The sequence below is a fragment of the Phacochoerus africanus genome, chromosome 4 (assembly GCF_016906955.1).
Source record: "Phacochoerus africanus isolate WHEZ1 chromosome 4, ROS_Pafr_v1, whole genome shotgun sequence".
NCBI lineage: Eukaryota > Metazoa > Chordata > Mammalia > Artiodactyla > Suidae > Phacochoerus > Phacochoerus africanus.
Window position 1 is genome coordinate 144365949 of NC_062547.1, and position 15743 is coordinate 144381691.

At 49.5% G+C, this 15743-nt stretch overlaps 1 protein-coding gene across 5 annotated transcripts in view; it reads left to right on the forward strand.

Annotated features, from left to right (window-relative positions):
* Positions 1–15743, forward strand: part of ARHGAP26 (Rho GTPase activating protein 26) — a 459207-nt gene that overhangs the window by 107183 nt on the left and 336281 nt on the right. For all 5 annotated transcript variants that reach the window (XM_047778926.1, XM_047778927.1, XM_047778929.1 and 2 more), the window contains exons 2-3: positions 13532–13627; positions 15195–15256. In XM_047778926.1, coding sequence (XP_047634882.1) covers positions 13532–13627; positions 15195–15256 — 158 coding nt within the window. The remainder of the gene's footprint in view (positions 1–13531; positions 13628–15194; positions 15257–15743) is intronic.

The following is a 15743-nucleotide window of genomic DNA, read 5'->3' on the forward strand; positions in this document are numbered from 1 at the left end:
GCAGAACCGCTAGAGAACTTTGCATCATCCACGTCAGCCCTGGGGATTGTGAGAGCGAAAACGGAGGCATCATTCCTGTCCAGGTGGATTGCTTTTTCTTCCCAAGTGAGGGCGAAGAGGTGTGGGTTAACTTGATCAGCTAGAATACTAAGAATGCCCTGCCCCAAGCCATTGCAGTGAAGACGTCGCTTCTGCGCGGGGGTGGATGTTAATAACGTGTGAAGGCTCAGAACGCCAGGTGGTCAGGGCTAAGGTTTATTGCTCAGAGATCCTGGACCAACCTCCACCCTTGGCCCTTCGGTTTTCTCACCAGCCATGGAGGACCACACGAACTAGTGCAACGGAGAATGAGGCCTTGAGACCTGTAATCATCTGTTACGAGCTTTCTCTCTTGAAGGGGTTCTATGGGATATTGATGAACTCTGGGGAGAGGTTTTGAGTGATCTGTTTGAATCTTGTGGGGAGGTGTGCTACAGACTTTGCCAATATCCTATGGAGATTTTGCGCATAAGAAGGTTGGTAGTTGACGAGGGACAAATGATCTGTGTTCCCAGAATCAGTTCTAGTATCATCAGAAATGGCGCAAATATAAGATGTCAGAGGGTCATTTAATTCATCTGGTTGGCGTCTTTGAGGAGCTCCTGTCAAATTCTAGAGTTATTTCCTCCTTTTGAGAGAAAGAAATTTCGGTATGTAACTTTTCTCCGCCACCTCCCCCATGTGTTATGTTTTTATTTTATTTTTCTTTATTTAAAATTTTTTTATTGAAGCATAGTTGATTTACGTTGTGTTCATTTCTGCTGTAGAGCAGAGTGATTCATTCACACACACACACACACACACACACACACATATTTCTTTTTTTTTAAGGGCTGCACCCATGGCATATGGAGGTTTCCAGGCTGGGGGTTCAATCAGAGCTGTAGCCACTGGCCTACACCACAGCCATAGCAACATGAGATCCGAGCCATGTCTGCGACCTACACCCCAGCTCACGGCCATGCCGGATCCTAAACCCACTGAGTGAGGCCAGGGATCGAACCCGCATCCTCATGGTTCCTAGTCGGATTCATTTCCACTGAGCCACGACGGGAACTCCTGATTCTGTCATATATGGCAACTGTCATATGGCAACTCTCCTTTTAGTTTTTTTTTTGTGTGTGTGTGTGTATGTATGTGTATATATATATATATATTTTCTTTTTTATAGAGTGGTTCCCTTGCTTATCAGTAGGAACTTGATAAGTTGTTTATGCATCCTGTGTGTAATAGTTTGCACCTGCTAACCCCAAACTCCCAACGCCTCCCTTCGCAAATCCCTCTCCTCCTTGGCAGCCACAGATCTGTTCTCTGTGTCCGTGAGTCTCTTTCTGTTTTGTAGGTAGGTTCATTTGTGCCCTAGTTTCGATTCCACGTAAAAGTAGTGTCACATGGTATTTGTCTTTCGGACTTACTTCACTTGGTGTGATGATCTCTAGGTCCATCCGTGTTTCTCCAAGTGTAATTCTTTCATTCTTTTTAGTGGCTGAATAGGATTGCACTGTATGTGCGTACCACATCTTCTTCTCAGTTCATCGGTTGACAGACATTTAGGTTGCTTCCACGTCTTGGGTATTTCGAATAGTGCTGCTATGAACATGGGGTGCATGAATCTTTTCAAATTATAGTTTTGTCTGGACATGTGCCCAGGAGCGGGATTGCTGGATCACATGGCAACTCTCCTTTTAGTTTTTTGAGGAACCTCCATACTGTTTGCCATAGTGGCTGCACCAACTACCCGCCCACCACCAGTGTAGGGGGCTTCCCTTTTCTGCATACCTGCTCTAGCCTGTGTGATTTGGGCATGGCACTTTTCTAAGACGTCTAAACCTCATACATGGAGGGGGCAGAGGAACTAAAGGGTGTTACCTCTCAGAGAGCCTGCACAAAAGGAATAGGTTCAGAGATGGGAACGTTTTGAGGTTTGTTCGAGATCCCCACTCTCGGGACTGTGTTAGTATCCGAGGCAGGGACTGTTCTGTCAGAATGGCGTCGAGCATCAGGTGTGGCTCCGTTTTCACTTGGGGTTGGCAGTGATTCATCCCGAATCTGGAGGAGGGCTCCTCCAAGACGATTAAGAGGGAGGACTGGGAAGAGCCCCTGCAGTTCCTTGGAGTCCTGCCGTTGAGCGTCGGGGGATGGTTGGAAGGGCTGGTTAGGGTGCCGGAGGTCTTGAGGTGCTCACATTCGTGAGCATCCCTTTTCCGATGTCCTATCTCCTTGCAGTAATAGCAGAAATTGCGTGGGTTTTGGGTTCATTTGGGGGCCTTTCTTTGCTGGAGCTGAAGCTTAAGAGTTGTACCAGCCTTCCTTTTCAGTGACTCATCCACAGTGTGAGAGAGCTGCTTTGCTGGATCAATTAAATCTGGAGTGGACACAGTTTCTATTCCATCTTGGTCCCTTGTTTTAGAAGAGAGAGGTCTCATTTCAGCACATTAATAGGCATAGATTTAAAAGCTGTGCAAGTGGAATCAACATCTGAAGGAAGACCAGAATTTCTTTAAAAAGTAGTCTGACATCGATTGTCATAATCATGAACAGTTTCATCAGATTTTTGTTTGAATACCTGATTTTTTTTTTCAATCAACAAACTTTGGAAAAGCCCTAGGAATTGCCCGATGAAGTAGCCTAGAGATAGGTTGAGCCTTTAATATAGTAAGTCCATGGGCTGATCTCCCAGTTGCCATTCTGGAGACCTCCAGGATTTTCCCTGTCAGCAATTTTCATCCAATGTTGGGCCTGGCCTTCACCCACAAGCATGTGAACTAGCTGATAGAAGTCAGAGCTTTCTGGTTCATACATTTAAATGTCTCTGGTAAATTCCTCAGCAAATCAGTGAGGATCGTTGATTACTTTGGGAAAACTCTTTGACTGTGGCTTGCAGTTCAGCTTTAGTCCAGGGAATGTAATAAATTAAGGGGTTTGGCCTCGGGATCTTCTGAAAGCTTAATTTTAAAGGGACAGGTTCTGATAGGTTTAGAGGAAAAGGGGGCAAGGAGAATTTCAAGAAAAGAAGTGTGGTGAGAGCATTGGCACCGGGAGCTTCAGGTGTAGGTGGCGGAGAGGCAAAGGAGGAAGACAGCACTGGAGACAGAGCCTGAGACCAAGGAGCCTCGGAAAAGGAGCCAGAGGCTTCAAAAGCCATTTTATCTCTCTCTAATCATTTGTTTGTCCCAGTTCATCTTTTTTTTTTTTAATAAAAATTTTATCATGATTGATTTATAATGTTCTGTCAATTTCTCTTGTACAGCAGAGTGACCCAGTCATACATACATATACGTTCTTTTTCTCACATTATCCTCCATCCTGTTCCATCACAAGTGATTAGATATGTGGTTCCCTGTGCTATACAGCAGGATCTCACTGCCTGCCTACTCCAAGTGCAAGAGTTTTCATCTATTAACCCAGATTCTCAATCTATCCCACTCCCTCCCCCTCCCTCCGGCAAATAGGACTCTGTCCTCCATGTCCCTGATCTTTTCCGTTTTGCAGATAGATCATTTGTGCCGTATTTTAGATTCCGCATGTAAGTGATATCATATGGTGTCTGTCTTTCTCTTCCCGACTTGCTTCGCACAATATGAGGGTTTCTAATTCTATCCATGTTGCTACAAATGGCATTATTTGTCCTTTTTTATGGCTGAGTAGTATTCCATTGCGTATATGTACCATATCTTCGTAATCCATTCATCCATTGACAGGCAGTCAGGTTGTTTCCATGTCTTGGCTGTTGTAAATAGTGCTGTGGTGAACATACAGGTACACGTGTCTTTTTCAGTGAATTTTTTTTCTGGATATATGCCCAAGAGTGGGATTGCTGGGTCATATGGTTGTTCTATATTTAGTTTTCTGAGGAACCTCCATGCTGTTTTCCATAGTGGTTGTACCCATTTACATTCCCACCAACCGTGTAGGAGAGTTCCCTTTTCTCCATACCCCCTCCAGCATTTGTTATTTGTAGACTTACTAATGGCCATTCTGACAGGTAATCATTACCTGCTCCGGGTCCTGTTACTGGAGGGCTCTTGTATTAAGGAGGAACGGCCCAGCCGGAGGAGGAAGTCTTTCTCCTCCCTCCTGGGCCCTGTTATCGTTGCAGGACATGAGAGCTTACCCTCCTGGCCTCTTGACTCTTATTTTAATCGAAGTTTCTGTTTGTTAATTTTTACACATTATAGATCTGATGCTGCATCGCTTAATGTCATGGTCATTGATTAGCAAATGTTCATCTTGCACCTGCTGTGTGACATATACTGTCATTAAGCTAGTCCTTGACTTCCTTATCTGACATCTAAGTGATTACATGTTGCCGCTTAAACTCTCCACATTTTTATGAGGAAAAGCTGATATGGCACTTGGGTAATACAGGTGTCTTTGTATACATTGTTTGTTTATTCACTTGACCCTTGAATGATGCAAGTTTGAAATGGGTGGGTCCACTTATATGCAGATACTTTTCAGTTATAACTTCTACATGGTCTGTGGGTCTGTGGTTGGTTGAGTCTGCAGATGTGGAGCACCTGACTGTGGAGGGACAACTATAAATTAAATGCAATTAGCCCCTGTGTTAAGAGTCAGCTGTAATTATATATATACAGTGATATTACTGGTCACTCCTAAGTGGACCTGAACTTGGAGTTTTCAGTAGGGAGCAGAGTTTCTTTGAGGCCCTCGTGCTCTCCTTATCCCTAGGCTGAGTGGTCTGGGTACCAGTGTCCAATCGAGAGAGGTTGCCTGCCATCCCACCGGGAGAAATGCCCTTGACTGTGGCTGCACGTCCTTGTGGTCAGTCTGGGCGCAAAGAGAGACTGGAGGTCCCAAAGCTAGGTTCTGGGCTGGCTCCTTAGCGAGAAGCATAGTCAGTGTTTAAGTTGATCTTATCTCTCTTCTGTAGGAAAATCTGGTTTCCATTTCTTTAGGAAGGAAGTCCAAATTCCTTAGCTTGGCATCGAGTCCTTCCCGGGTTTGACTCTAACCTCTCTTCCTAGTCTTCTATCCATTAGCTGAACTTGCCGCTATTTCCGGGTAGGTCCTCTGCCTTTGTATCCCTTTGCTTCCCGTTCTTGCTTCTAGAATACCTTCCCATGCCACCCTCCCCTGCCCCGCACCTCTTCCCATTTCTATAAATCCAGATAGTACTGAACTTTTAAGGTGCACTTCATTTTTTTTTGGTTTCCCTTTTAACTCATGGTTTTAAAATGATTTTTGTTTTTTCCATTATAGTTGGTTTACAGTGTTCTGTCAATTTTCTACTGTACAGCACAGTGACCCAGTCACACATACATAGATACATTCTATTTCTGACATTATCCTCCATCGTGCTCCATCCCAAGTGACTAGATACAGTTCCCAGTGCTATTATACAGCAGTAAGGTGCACTTCAAATGCCTCTTCCTATTTTTTTTTTTTCTGGGAAGCCTCCTCCAATGGTCCCTGAAATAATATCCCTCTTAGACTTCTGTGGATTTTTTTGTTTGTTTGATTGATTGATTTCTTTATTTGAACTCTCAAATTGCCTTAGCATGTACTGCTCTAATATGTAAGTTTGTATACACACTTAGACCCTTCTAAATTGTGTTCTCCTCAAGGATATGGAATGTATACGTCATCTTTTTATTTCTTTGAGATCAGATTCTCAATTATTTGCGTAAATAAGGCAATGTGGTGTGGTAGTTAAGAGTTTTGGGGTCAGAGAGACTAGGTTTCTTCTGCTCCCTCTCATTAACTGTGTGACAGGCCATTTAACCTCCCCGAGTCCGTTTACCCATCTGCAAAATGGGAGTAGTTATCCTGCACCTCAGCAGGACGATTGTCGGGTGGGATGATTTAAAATGCTCAATAGGTACGTGTTCCACGTTCATGCACAATTAGCTAGTGCATGGTATATTTAAAGTCACTTTGGGAGTTCCCTGGTGGCTTAAGGGGAAAGGATTTGGCATTGTCACTGCTGCAGCTTGGTTTTGATCCCAGGCAGTCCCAGGAACTTCTGCATGCTGTGGGTGCAGAACTGCCCCCCAAAGATATTTTGATAAAGATTAATGTGGGTTTGGGTTTCTTCCTAAAGAGAATTAGAAACCTCATCTGGAAACGGCTGCCACACCTGTCTTTGTTCTATTTGATTTTATTAAAAAAAAATCAACTCTTAAAATTTCATTAGCTTTAGTGCTCTGGTTGGAAAATCAAAATCTCCAGAGTCAGTGCTGGCTCTGGCCTCATGTAGGAAATACAGTTTTAGGGGAAATGGCCTTAGGAAAAGCACACAGCTGTGTTATTCAGAGTGCACATTATGCGATATGCCGCGGTGGATGTTGTGGGTGAGATGAGCCGTTTTCTGAGTCTTCTTCAGCCAGACTGGGAACAGTGCAGAGACACTTGGGTGGTGACTTCATCCCTCCTCCTCTCCTTGTCTCAGGCTTGAATGGCTAAGATCAGCGTAGGTTCTTGGAATGCACTAGGATGCTTCTTCCTCCAAGGAGGCCAGGCCCCTTCCCCCCATTGCTGATGGCGCCTCCACTGGACATCTCCCTTCCTGAGTGGGTGACTTCATCAGTGGGACAGGATCTGTCCCCGGCAGTGCACTGGGGCTTGGCCGTGGTCTCTTCTCCTTGGGTCTTGGCGCACGTTCTCTGATACAGTTGATTGCCACCTAGAGGCCACAGGCAGCACTGCACATCACAGAGGCGAGACGAAAGCTCTTATGCTGCCTGAACATCATGGTCTGTTTCTTTGGCTCTTATAATGTAGGGCTCAGGCTGTAGAATGACATTAAACAACGGGACATCACTTGCTTTCTTTACAGTAGAGCAGTGGAACTACGTTTAAAATGACAGGGAGTTCCCATCCATGGCTCAGGGGTAATGAACTAGACTAGCATCCATGAGGATGCAGTTTTGATCGCTGGCCTTGCTCCGTGGGTTCAGGATCCAGCCTTGCTGTGGTGTAGATGGCAGATGTGGCTCGGACCCCGAGTTGCTGTGGCTGTGGCGCAGGCCAGCAGCTGCAGCTCCAATTGGACCCCTAGCCTGGGACCTTCCATCTGTTTCGAATGCAGCCCTAAAAAGCAAAAGCAAAAAAAAAAAAAAAAAAAAAAAAGCCAAATGCAGACCTGGGGAAATGGTGACTGCAGGGAAAATGCCTCTCACTAAGCACTGTTTCTGGTAGGCTGTGTCCTCAGCTTGGCCAGATGTAGGGAGAGAGAGAAGAGTCTCTGGGGACTCTTCTTTCGTCTGTTTTAGTTCTAGGCTTGGGGACATGCTGGGACTAAGGGGACACCTGGCTGTGACCAGCAGTTGGTGTGTTTATAGCCCTCTTGTCCTGGTCCCTTGATGCAGAGAAGGTTTTGCTGTGCGTGCGTGCGGGCAGCTCTTGCTCCAGCTCCGGGGGAACCTTCCCCTGGAGACAGAGCAGGGGAGGGGGCTGTGTGTTAACAGGCAGCACATGCTTACGACGGGAGCTCTGGCCAGACTCACACAAGTTGGAAAGTTTCTCATGTATTCGATCTGCCCTTTTTTTTTTTTTTTTTTTAACTTGTCAAGCACAATATTGGGAACTTCACCTTTGATGAGTGTGAGGGACGATGCACACCCCTTGTTGTTTGTTCTTTGTGTGACACCCGCTCTCATCCAGACACTGTGCTAGGCTCTGAGGATACAGTGGTGAGCATAAAGGGCTGGTTCTCATCCTTCTAGAACGTTCCAGTCGCAGAGGTAGTAATCAAATAATTACCTGAACAAGATAAAATTGCTGTGGGGAAGAGGTACGTGAGATGCTGGGGGTGAAATTGGGGAGGGGTTTGGCCTGATTAGGGAAGTCAGCGACGCCTTCTTGGAGGGAGGAGCTGTTTCGCGGAGGGCTGCTGGTAGGAGTAGGCATATTCCAGAAGCTGGCGGGGGCCAGGGCTTCTAGAGCCCCCTGGTTGGTGTGGGGGATGCCCAGACCCTGTAGCATCTCTCAGGCCTTGGAACGGACTTTGCTCTTTGAGCTCTGGGAAACCATCGCAGAAGTCACTGCTGGAGCTGACATGGTTGGTGGCGAATGGCTAGAGGGACAGCCATGGATGTGCGGAGGGCAGGGAGGGGTGGTTGCCGATGCCCAGGCAGATGGCAGTGTTTGGTTTAGGGGTTGCTGATGGTGACGGGGGAGTGGGGAGAACGATGATGCTTAGGAGGCAGAATGGACAGTCTTGGGAAGAACACTGTTGCCATCAAGGGTGACACGTGGGTGTGATTGTGACTTGTGTGGCTGGAAGAGGCCCTTGGTTGGCTCTTTGGGGAGCAGGGGGAGACAGAGAGAATTACCCGGGCATGGGGCTTGCAGGGCAGAACTGCAGTCTCCCAGGCTCGTGTCTACCTCTCAGCATGGGTCCTCTTGTCGGGGGATCTCACATACCACACACAAGCCATCGGATCAGTCCAGCAGGCTTGGAGGGGCAGCTTGTGCAGCCCAGTCCTAGGCATGCAGTGTGCATTGCGACACAAACCCCCTGATCAGAAGTTCAAGAATCCTTCCAAATGCAGGGTGATGAGGCGTGATGGGTAATCGGCTTTCAGAGAAGGGAGAGACGACCAAGGCCTGCGGACGTGGATGGTCTTGTGCGTTCAGCAGTCAGGAGGCCGGTCCTGTCGCAGGTCCTGCCCTTGTGGTCAGTCTGTATGAAGCGGTAGGTGGTCTCTAAGTCTAGGAACAAGTGACAGAGGAGCAACACATTTTTTTAAAGTAGTTGTGTCCAGTCTGGTCCACCTTGCAAATCAGATGCCCTGAAAATAAGTCTGACGGTGAGCTTACCTTGAGCCCTTTGATAGGTGTGTGTTCACATGCGTGTGTGTGTGTGTGTGTGTGTGCGTGCGCACACAGGTGTGTTAAGTTTTATGCAAGGAGAAAAGGGAAAAGGCCTGACGGGTGGCATTACTGGTAAAACTTGTATAGATGCAGGTGGATTCTAACTTTAAAAATGAGGACGCACCTGCTGTTTCAGTGAGAGAAAGAACTGCACGGGGCTTTCTCTTCAACTCTGCAGCTTAGTGTCTGCTGTGGCGGAGCACCGCGTCTCCAGGGAGAAGGGCTTTCCTTCCATCCTCTGGTGAGCCTGCGGTTTTGGGAGCAGGCTGCCAGGGCCCAGGCTTCCCGTGGCTTCCATAGCCCTTACCCGCCCCGTCTCTTCCCTCAGTGGCAGAGCCTCCTTTCTCGGTAAAGCGGGTCCTGTCCTCCCCAGAGGCGCTGGCCAGCGCGCTGCCTTTCCAGCAGCAGATGTTTCTGCAAAGTAACTGTTATTGCCTCTGCTTGGTTCCTCGCTGTGTCTTGCGCTGCCTGAACATGAAACAGTGGGGTTATATGAGCAGGGTGCACGAAGCTTGGCGTGCACCCAGTGCCAGGGCCAGCCTCCCCGCCTTCTGCTCTCCTCTGCCCGGAATGCCCCTGCGAGGTTGCCATGTGTGCTGAGCGTGGGCTCTGGGAAGCAGGCTCTGCGCTGCTGCAGCCCCAGCGTGATCACCTACTTCAGATGCCAGCACTTTTTGGGGGTGGAAGTAGCCAAGAAGCAGTGGCGTTTGTTTGTTTGTTTGTTTTTTGCTTTTTAGGCCCACACTCGAAGCATATGGAGGTTCCCAGGCTAGGGGTTGAATCAGAGCTGTAGCTGTAGGCCTGTGCCATAGCCACAGTAACTTGGGATCCGAGCCACGTCTGCGACCTACACCACAGCTCATAGCAACTCCGGGTCCTTCACCCACTGAGCGAGGCTAGGGATTGAACCCGCATTCTCATGGATACTAGTCAGATTCGTTTCCCTTGAGCTTTGATGGGAACTCCTGAAGCAGTGGATTTTGGATGTCCTCTTTAAAAAAAATTTTTTTAAAATTATAGTTGGCTTACAATGTTGTGTCAATTTCTGCTGTACAGCAGACTGACCCAGTTATTTATACACACACACATACACATATATACATTGAATGTACATGTATATTATGTGTGTGTATATATATATATATATATATATTGAATGTACATTGTGTATATACAAGAATGTATATGTATACATTCTTTTCCCCACATTATCCTCCATCATGTTCCATCGCAAGTGACTGAATATCGTTCCCTGGGCTATACAGCAGAATCTCATTGCTTATCCACTCCAGATGCAACAGTTTGCATCTCCTAGCCCCAAACTCCCAGTCCATCCCACTCCCTCTGCCTTCACTGTTGGCAACCACAAGTCTGTTCTCCACATGAGTTTGCTTCTTTTCTGTAGACAGGTTCATTTGGGCCATATTTTGGATTCCAGAGATAAGTTCTAGCATATGGTATTTGTCTGTCTCTTTCTGACTTACTTCACTCAGTATGAGAGTCTCTAGTTCCATCCATGTTGCTGCAGATGGCATGATTTTGTCCTTTTTAATGGCTGAGTAATATTCCATTGTGTATACATACCACATCTCCTTAATCTATTCATCTGTCCATGGACATTTGGGTTGTTTTCATGTCTTGGCTGTTCTGAATAGTGCTGCAGTGAACATACAGGCACATGTATCTTTTTCAATGAGATTTTCCTCTGGATATATGCCCAGGAGTGGGATGGCTGGGTCATATGGTAGTTCTATATCTAGTTTTCCAAGGTACCTTCATACTGTTCTCCATAGTGGTTGTACCCATTTACCTTGCCACCATCAGTGAAGGAGGTTCCCTTTTCTCCACACCCCCTCCAGCATTTGTTATTTGCAGATTTACTAATGGCCATTCTGACTGGCAATCATTACCTGCTCTGGGTCCTGTTACTGGAGGGCTTTTGTATTAAGGAGGAACGGCCCAGCCTTGCCTGGAACCCAAGCTGACACCATAGTGTGCTTACATGTGTGTCGCTGGATCTCCTGACAGCCTAGGGAGGTCTCCTCTCTCAGAGGCTGACACTTCTATCAGACGTTAAGACTAAGCCAGGGTTACTTACCTACCTGGTAAAGGAGGGACCTGAAACTCGAACCCAGGAGCCGGTGGAGGTGGAGTGAGGGCAGGGGGCTGGGGAAGGGGCTCATCAGTATATAAGCAGGACCCTGTGCAGCGCAAGGGAGAAGCCAGCTGGAGAGATGGTCCCAGAGTCGGGGAGTAGATGCTGCAGGTGTCCTCTGTACCTTTGCCCAGAGATTTTCTCGGGCCGGTGTCACTCAAGCCCATGGTGAGTGCCTTTTCAGAGCCTAGAACTGGGCTTCTCGCTCTTTCCAGGATGCATTACCTAATGTTCCATCCCAGGGGAGTGGCCTCTTTATCAGCTTCGCGGGGCCGGCAGCGCTTCTCAGCTTGTGCTGTGCTGGGGTTCTGTGTGACCTCGAAGAGGGCCGGGCTCACAGGCTGCTCCGGGTTCACTGGGCCTGCCGTGGAAGGCCCCACAGAGGCCCGTTGTGTGTTATCAGCCGCTCCTCTATCCTCCTTTTGGCGGCAAGGCTTTTGAGGCGCGTGCTGGGAGCTTTCCCTAGCCTGGCTGACGTTGCTCCTTTTTTCTGCTTTGTTGAGACGATGGCCCAGCTTGAGCCTGTCTCGCCCTCTTGGGGGGCACAGGAGGTTTGCTGGGCACATGGAGAAGCAGTCCTGTTCTGCCGCTTTGCTCAGGCCGTCCTCTCTGATCAGAGGACGTCCTGGGGAAGCTGAGACTGCGTACCACCGGCTCACATTCCACGTGCTGTGTGGTTGGGCCGCTTGCAGGGCTTCGTCTTCAACTCGGAAAGATCATTCTTCCTTGTTTTCTTCCTGCCTGCCTGTGGCCGCCCATCCTTCCTCCCCAGTGTTCTGACTTTGAGCTGCATCTCTTCGTTTCCTGACTTGCCAGGGAGTGCTGTGGTTCTCAGGGATCTCCCCAGCCCGGCGGTGGCCCGTCTTAAGCGATGATGCCCCATTTCCCTGCCAGCATCTCTAGACTTTTTGCCAAGAACTATTCCATTTAAGTGATTCAGAGAGAGGCCAGAGGCTACTGGCTGTCGGCTCCGGCGTTCTCCTCCACCGCAGGTGCCTTCTTCTTCTGGTGCCCAGTGGAGGGCTTGGCGCAAGCCACCTGGGGACCTGTGTCATTAAGCTCTGGTTGGGAGGGCTGTCCTGCAGCAGGAGCCCCTGATAGCCACGAGCTGCCTGGTTGGCCTGAGTCGTAGAGCCGAGAACCGTGGGACGGGCCTGCCTGGTTCTTCACTGGCTCCTTTGCTCGGGATGAAAACTGGGCTTATCGAGCTCAAAGCAGGGGTTGGATTTGTATATAGTTCCCCCCCCCATTATTCAGTACATACTGAGCAGGTACATGGACAGGAAAGGAACCAACCAAACCCAAAGATGGGGAAAAGTGACCCCTAACCTCAAGGGACACCTCTAAGAGCTAAACTGAAGTGCTGGGCACCGCGGCTGCTTTTATTCCAACAGATCCTGTTCATCTGTGCCCCCAGGATCCCCGCCCCTCCTCCCAGCATCTTATTAAAGCCAGACCTCTTGTTTCCCTCCTTCGGGATTTGAACCTAATGCCATTTCCCCTTCAATGAGGGAAACACGTCTGGGGGTAATTTGAGTGATTAGCCTAATCTGCAGGAAGGCTGCGCGTGGAATTAAGTTAAGCACATTTGTGCCAAGCAGCCGTGTCTGTCAGGCCACTTAAAGGTACCTTGGTGCTTTATGCCCTTCACAGAAGCTGAGGGCTCAGGAAGGATCATTGGCTTTTATTACTGCCTTAAATGAAAGCTTATTTTTTCCAATTTGTCAAGGGTCTCCCAGAGCTTGCTTTATAGATACCATGTGTGGGGGGTGCTTTTGCCCCAACTCAGAACGCTGCCAAGCGCTTCATTCTCGTGGCGGGGCTGGAACAAGGCGACTCAGGGCACCGCTTCAGGTGGAGCATTGTCAGGCTGGCAGCTGCTCTGCTCTGCGAACTCGGGCCTCATGTGTCCTTGGATCAGAAGATGAGGCCCGGGTGCTCCAGTGCCGTGGGGATGGGCAGTGCCAGGCCCTTCATGCCAGCTCCCTACCTAATGCCAGTTTGTCATGTGCATAGGGCTTCGGGGGGTGTATTGGTTGAGTCTGCCATCAGGGCAGCCTCGCGGACCCCGTGGAGGGGTGGAGGGCCAGTGTCAGAGCCGGCGCCCAGGGCCGTGGCTGCTCATGTGTAGAGGCCCCTGTGGGCTCAGACCCAGGCTTCCTCTCAGCCCTGCTCAGGCAAGTGGGTTCCCACCCGTGTCAGGTGGAGATGGCAGGATCAGTGTCACTGTGGAGCTTGAGGATTTACGGCAAGGACCAGAGTGGTTAGAGGAAACACAGCCCCAAATTATCCACGTCTAAAGCAAATCGGTCATTTCATGCCATAAACAAATGTGTACTCTTTGCAATGTCCTTTCATTTGGGCTTTGACATGGATCCAGGAGCAGGTCTGCTAGCTGCTGTCTCAGTTGAAGGACTAAAAAAGTGCAGCAAACAGGCAAGGCAGTTGATTTCAGTAATTCTTTCATTTACTTATTTGTTTTACTCTTTTTCTTGCTAGACTTGTCTTCGGCGAAGCGGAAATTTGCAGATTCCTTGAATGAATTTAAATTTCAGTGCATAGGAGATGCAGAAACAGATGACGAAATGTGTATAGGTAAGTCCTCACCACATAGAAGATTTTCTTGAAAGGTCACTGGTTCCCACACCTTGCACTGTCCTCGCTGCGTCTCCCCGGGGAACAGGAGGCATGAAAAGTGCCATAAAGAAGGCTTGTGGCAGCAGTAGAGGGGGCCAAGGTGAGTGAGGGGCAGGCGCCAGGGCTCCCCGGGCTTCTCTGAGTCCTGGGAGGTCTCGCTCACCCTCTGGGCTGTGGGGGAAGCGTGAAGGTTGGTGATGGGGTCCATATCTCTGCCCTCCTTCAGCAGGCAGCTGCTGCCCGTTTTGCGATGCTCTTTGCCCACCATAGCCCTGGCGGATTAGAGCAAAAGCCGAGCAGGGGTAGATGGGGGAAGGGTGACATCAGTGGTTACAAGCGATCGAGCTCGTGGGCTGGGGTCCTAATGCGGCTGTGTTTTCTTTGTTGCTCATGAAAAAAAAAAAAAATTTTTTTTTGGATTACCCTATATACATTGAATGCCTGTCAAGTTCCAATTTTCCAGCTTCCTGGAAAATTGGGGAGTCTGGTCAGCAGGCCCCGCATTCTGGCCTGGCAGGACCTGGCTGGAATCCTGTAGCTGCCACCGCCTTCAGATGGCGAGGGGGGCTCAGGGTCCGGGTCCCAGTGACCCCCCCCTTCCCTTTTTTTTCCTTCGTGAGAGATGGGGAGCATTCATCCCTTCGCCGAATGCTGCTTCACTCCTCAGCACACCTTCTCCATCTTCTCCGCCCAGGGGTTTATTTGCACTGTCAAATCAGCCACCTTATTCTTCTTCCACTGGGCGTCTTGATTGATTCCATTAAGTGAGTGAGAGTTGAGATGCTTCCATTGAATTAATTAGGCCCCCAAGCATTGAGGGAATCCCTGTCCCCATGCGGAATGTCGGAGTCCGGGGATGGTCAGAGGCAGTGGGGAGACAGCGGAGAGCAGTGAACCCCTCAATCAGCGGATGCTTTTCCCCACCAAGACCTGAAGGTCTCGAATATCCCCAGGGCTACTGCCTGTGATGCTTATTGCCTTGGGGAATAATTCAGGCTGAGGGGGCTGTCCGCGTCTGACAGCAGTGCTGCCAGCTGCCTTGCAGTCCTAAGAGGCTGCAGGATGCAGGAGGAGCCCGAGGAGAGGCCAGAGACGGGGCTTCCCAGACCAGCCGCGTTGTTTGCTTAGCTCTGGTGCAGGGAAAAGGTTGGATCTGACGCAGCCCCGCAGCAAAGGTTGAGGAGGTCGGATCCTGGGCAGGAAATGCCTCAGCTCCTACGAGGAACTCTGCCCGCTCCAGCCCGGGGGCTGGACGGCATCCCATCGATCCTGGGTCCGCTCAGGAACAGGCAGGTCTTTTCCTTGAAGGAAACCCTGCCCTCGCTTGCGTGCCCGGTGGGGTATCCTGCGCTTCTGGGTCATTTTAATGGTTAATGATCACAGCATAAGGGAGCCTTGGGAAGGGTTGTCCTTAGGCTCTGCCTGTGCCAAGGGATTTCAATCCGTAACATAATGGCTCTATTGGGAAGGGTTCCTAGGGGCCTGCCGCTCTATGTCCGCCTCATGGCCCCTTTCTCTTTTCCAGCAAGGTCTTTGCAGGAGTTTGCCACTGTCCTCAGGAATCTTGAAGACGAGCGGATACGGATGGTGAGTGTGGCTGGGCTGCCCTGGGGCCTGGGCAGTGTGAGCACCTCGAGGGAGCACAGGAGTTGTTGTCAGAGGAACAGGGTTCGAGTCTAGGCTCTGTCACTTGAGTGCTCTGGGCCCTTGCGCAAGCCTTATCTTCTCATCCTTGCTGGGTTTGAGGCCTTTCGTAAATGTTAAAGGGTTACCCTGGATGCCTCAGAACCACATGGGGTCCTCTAAAGATCCACCATAGGAGTTCCTGTCGTGGCGCAGTGGAAATGAATCCGACTAGGAGCCATGAGGTTGCGGGTTTGATCCCTGGCCTCGCTCCGTGGGTTAAGGATCCGATGTTGCCATGAGCTGTGGTGTAGGTCGCAGATGCAGCTCAGATCCTGTGTGGCCGTGGCTGTGGCTGTGGTGTCGGCCAGCAGCTATAGCTCCGATTCACCCCCAAGCCTGGGACCCTCCCTATGCCATAGGTGCCGTCCTTAAAAAAACCAAAAAAGAT